The sequence below is a fragment of the Theropithecus gelada genome, chromosome 10, assembly GCF_003255815.1.
Source record: "Theropithecus gelada isolate Dixy chromosome 10, Tgel_1.0, whole genome shotgun sequence".
Classification (NCBI taxonomy): domain Eukaryota; kingdom Metazoa; phylum Chordata; class Mammalia; order Primates; family Cercopithecidae; genus Theropithecus; species Theropithecus gelada.
The window spans coordinates 18,279,445-18,283,693 of record NC_037678.1 but is presented as its reverse complement, the minus strand read 5'-3'; the positions used below and the strand labels follow the sequence as shown (position 1 = coordinate 18,283,693).

At 46.3% G+C, this 4,249-nt stretch overlaps 1 protein-coding gene across 2 annotated transcripts; it reads right to left on the bottom strand.

Moving 5' to 3' along the window:
* Positions 1 to 231: 231 nt before the first annotated feature.
* RFPL2 (ret finger protein like 2) lies at positions 232 to 4,249 on the bottom strand. 2 transcript variants are annotated; one of them, XM_025399763.1, is made up of 3 exons: positions 4,109 to 4,249; positions 2,681 to 2,971; positions 232 to 1,149 (listed from the first exon to the last, which is right to left on the bottom strand). In XM_025399763.1, the coding sequence occupies exons 2-3, from the start codon at positions 2,964 to 2,966 to the stop codon at positions 536 to 538; spliced, it is 900 nt and encodes a 299-aa protein (XP_025255548.1). In that variant the 5' UTR covers positions 2,967 to 2,971; positions 4,109 to 4,249; the 3' UTR covers positions 232 to 535. The 2 variants fall into 2 exon arrangements, with proteins under 2 accessions (XP_025255548.1, XP_025255547.1); XM_025399762.1 differs by lacking the exon at positions 4,109 to 4,249 and having other exon boundaries at positions 2,681 to 3,636.

The window sequence follows — 4,249 nt, the reverse complement described above, 5'->3', positions numbered from 1 at the left end:
TTTATAAAATCACATAATCCGGCTGGGTGCGGTGGCTCACGCCTGCAATCCCAGCACTTTGGGAGGCCGATGCAGGTGAATCATGAGGTCAAGAGTTCGAGACCAGCCTGGCCAACATGGTGAAACCCTCTGTCTACTAAAAATACAAAAAATTAGCTTGGGTTGATGGTGAGTGCCTGTAATCCTAGCTACTCAGGAGGCTGAGGAAGGAAAATCACATAATCCATTAGGTGATATTCCAATGTTTATTTAACTCATAACTTCTATAATACATTAATTTGAACTTACAGAAATAAAAAAGTAAAGCATTTGGAAATTGATCCCAGAATACAGGACATTTCTATAGGAAACAAGATGTGAACATAAGACTCAATGAGTTGGATGGTGGCAATAATTAATACTTAGGACTCAATTTATAATCTAATCAAATTAGATTAAGTACAATCATGACATGTCCCGTATTTTTCTCCTATGACTTTGTATAATGCTTTTACCAAGTAGAAAGTTTCCAAGTCTACTCACCCAAGTAATTTTCTTACCCTGTTTTTTGTTTTTTTGCAGTGGGGGTTTGTTTGGCCTCCCCAGGATGGACTGGAGCATCAGTAGTGCCTTGGTTCATCACAGGACAGATACTCAAGACACCCTGATCACCATTAGGTGGAATTGAAGGAGCCAAAAACGGGCGCAGTGGCTCCTCAGCAGAGACTCTCCTGAATGTATAGACATGGGAACCACCTTCAGCATCAAAAAAGGAAACATTCTGCATGCCCATATCCAGAAAAATCCCCACTCGCTGTAACTTGCCATCTACGAAGAGGAAAGTCAGCGGCACCGTGCTGGCAGAGAGGCGGCCTCCAGCCCTCAAACTCACAGTCCAGAATCCACGCTCTGTGGTCAGCTGGATCCTCCCTTTGCGGTGAACAGATTCTCTGCAGACTCCCAGGTCCCATTCTGTGCTTGTTCCCACGTCCACCTCCCAGTAGTGGCGGCCACAGGTAAAGCGAGAGGAGCCCAGGACACAAATGGACAAGTCAAATCTCTCGGCAAAGTCTTGCCGATTCTGTCTGATGCGCCCACTTTGGACGTTCCTGAGGTCATCAGAAATGAAGAGGAAGTTGTTGGCTGTGTTGGCATCCAAGGTCATATCCACTGTGAAAAGGAAAAAAGGTTGCTCAGCAAATGGACCGAAGCCCACCCCATGCTTCTCCTCTACTTCAAAGGCCCAAATGTCTCTTGACTTTAGTTTCTTTAATTCTCCCCCAAAATCAAAACTTCATGAGGCAACTTCCTTGACTAGTTCAAATTCTCACAGGTATGCTTTGTAGCAATACCCGACTCTTATTCACGGTAGCAATTCTTATTTTACTTTATGTCACATGTTTGCTTCATTGGACTTTTCTTCATTTAGAGTGGAGGGTCTCTGAAGGCAGACACCATGACCCCCTTTCTACCACCTTGATGCAGGAACAAATAAATAATAAGACAATGCAAGTGGTCGATATTAAATGATATTTGTTTCCACGTTTTATTGCTTCAATTTAAATAGTATCTAGAGCATGATTCCAGGCCTTTGTTTTCCATGTTTGTAAACAAATTAATTGTGCACAGTTCTGACAGCAGATGGGACATCTCTGCAGCTGACAATGTGATGACAGAGGAAGGAGGCGGTGAGATCTGGCCTAGAGAAAATTAATTGTCCAGAACATTCAGGAAAAGAAATCTACAGAACGTATAATCCTTCAAGTCAAAAAACTGATATGATCACCAATATAGATTTTATAGATTACAGTAAAACTTGAGGGGATTGATTGCTGTTTGATGGTGAGTTAGGGAATGAAATGAATGAACATGGGCAAGGAAGGAGGAAGACGGTTCCAAACATGACTTGGCCAGGGTGAATGTGTCCTCCATATTTCAGCAGAGAGACAGGTACTGGTAGGTGGATGAGTAGAGATTGTGTCAGGGCAGAAGCGACCAGTGTCGGGGACATCATAGAGGCCCACCACCATTTATAGGTGTAATTCTTTGCCCAGGCTGACCATAATCTGTTCATTTAAATGTCCCTTTTCTCCGGAGTTATGGAGAGTGATAGTATTTTCTGTAGCCAGGACCCCTGTTGAAGCCCATGGTGCATGGATGAGGAGACCAGCGTCTGCAGCTCTCCCCACAGTCACAGAAACCACAGGTGCTCCATTCCAAACTCTTCCCAACCCTGGGGTGAGGTTGTTTGGTGCAATGGATGCCAATATTCACTGTGCATTAGAATTACCAGGCCCATTTTAATGTCAGAGTCCTGGGAACCTTTGCTAAAGAGAAATTCAAATTCAGTTGCTCTATGTTTTTGCTACTCAGCAAAGTCCCTAAGCCAGTGGGAACAATCCTGAGACCTCCTAGTTCAGAATCTGCCTTTTAACAAGATTTCCAGGTAATTTAAGCACACTAAGTTTAGAGAATCCCTTGTCTAACCCATGACATAGACATCGCGTTTTTGTTTGTTTTTGTTTTGGAGATCACCAGGTGATTCTGTGTGTTGTCAGGGCTGCGAATCTGATGATGAAGAAGCATCTCAATTTTAGATGCCAGACAGCAGCTAATCCCCATATGGAATGGGGGGCCAATTGCACAAATGATTTTTCCTGGTCTGGTCGTGGGAAGGGGGCAGGGTATATAGATTCCTTACCTTGGAACTTGCGCATCCTTGGGTTCATCTGCAGAATCTTCTTCAACTTGGGCTCCAGTTCCTTGATGTGGGAAACCAGCCTCTCTAGCTGCCGATTGGGCCTGACTTTGTTCTTCTGAGAGACCGCAGAACAGCAACAGCAAAGTAGGTCCTCCCCACGGGGCTCCTTCTGCAGTGAGTTGATGCACTTGAGGCAGACGCTGCATCCACACTCCAGGGACATTGGTTTTTCTAGATAGTCTGAGCAGACGGGACAGCTGCTCGCTTCTTGGAAGAGTGCAGCCATGTCCACTGCCAGGGGAAAAGTGCACAAGGGAAGAAAATTTCCATGAGATGAAAGCCTGTCAGTTGTGACAAGTGACAACCTTTTCATGCATACAGGTATTGTGTCCAGCTTTGTCACTCCTAGAACAAGGCCGTGAGTACAAACACTCAAGTACATCCCCCCACCCCCGTCTTCAGAGATCTGAAGTTCTACTGGGAAGGAAGTCACAAATCATCACTGTGCTCTGAGCTGAGGTGGAAGAAGGGTTCATTCTCCTGAGCCAGGAGACCCAGCAGCTGAGCCTGAGCCAGTGACACGGCAGCACCCATGTGAGGAGCAGAGAGCTGGGGTCACTTCACCTCCTCCTAGGGCAGCCCGAGCGAGAGACTGATTGATGAACATAAGAATTAGCGGTTGGGAGGCCAGGCGTGCCTGTAATCCCAGCACTTTGGGGGGCCGAGGTGGGTGGATCATCTGAGGCCATCAAAAGTTTGAGATCAGCCTGATCAACATGGTGAAACCCCATCTCTACTGAAAATACAAAAGAATTAGCCAGGCGCGGTGGCAGACGCCTGTAATCCCAGATACTTGGGAGGCTGAGGCAGGAGAATCGCTTGAACCTGGGAGGCAGAGGTTGCAGTGAGCCGAGATTGTGCCATTGCACTCCGGCCTGGGCAACAGAGTGAGACACCATCTCAAAAAAAAAAAAAAAAAAAAAAAAAGGAAAAGAGGTGCTGGATGCAGTAGCTCACATCTGTAATCCCAGCACTTTGCAAGGCCGAGGCAGGAAGATCCCTTGAGCCCAGGAGTTTGAGACCAGTCTGGGCAACACAGGAAGACCCTGTCTCTACAAATAATACAAAAATTAGCAGTGAGCAGAGATCACGTCAGGTCTCTCCAACCTGGACAACAGAGTTAAGACCCTGTCTCATTAAAAAAAAAAAAAAAATTACATCCTTCTCCAGCCTTGGAAATGAATACCAAATTGACTGCCACCACTCCTAGACTGGGGATCCAGGGTGACTGGTTTCTAACTCTGAGGCAGCGCTCAGACAGCCCTTGTTGAATTCATTACTTACAAATTTCTCTCATTCATCCCCCCAAGTCATAACCCCCATTTCTAGACATCTAAGGAGGAAAAACACACACAGGCATGGACTCACCTCTTCTGCTGGAAGCTCCTCTGTCCTCCAGCTGCTTCCACCAGGAGCTCAGGTCTTGTGGGGAAGGGGCACACGAGGGCCTTTTATTGGTGAGATTCCCACCTCCCACGGGTCACACCCTGCCACGCCCTCTAACCTAAT

What these genes read in the sequence shown, in the direction of transcription:
- RFPL2 (XM_025399762.1), bottom strand. Translation starts at nt 3,122, where the DNA reads ATGTACTTGAGTGTTTGTACTCACGGCCTTGTTCTAGGAGTGACAAAG. An exon ending in AAGGATGCGCAAGTTCCAAG is followed by an intron (nt 1,150 to 2,680) that starts GTAAGGAATCTA and finishes TCCTTTTCACAG; the next exon opens with TGGATATGACCTTGGATGCC.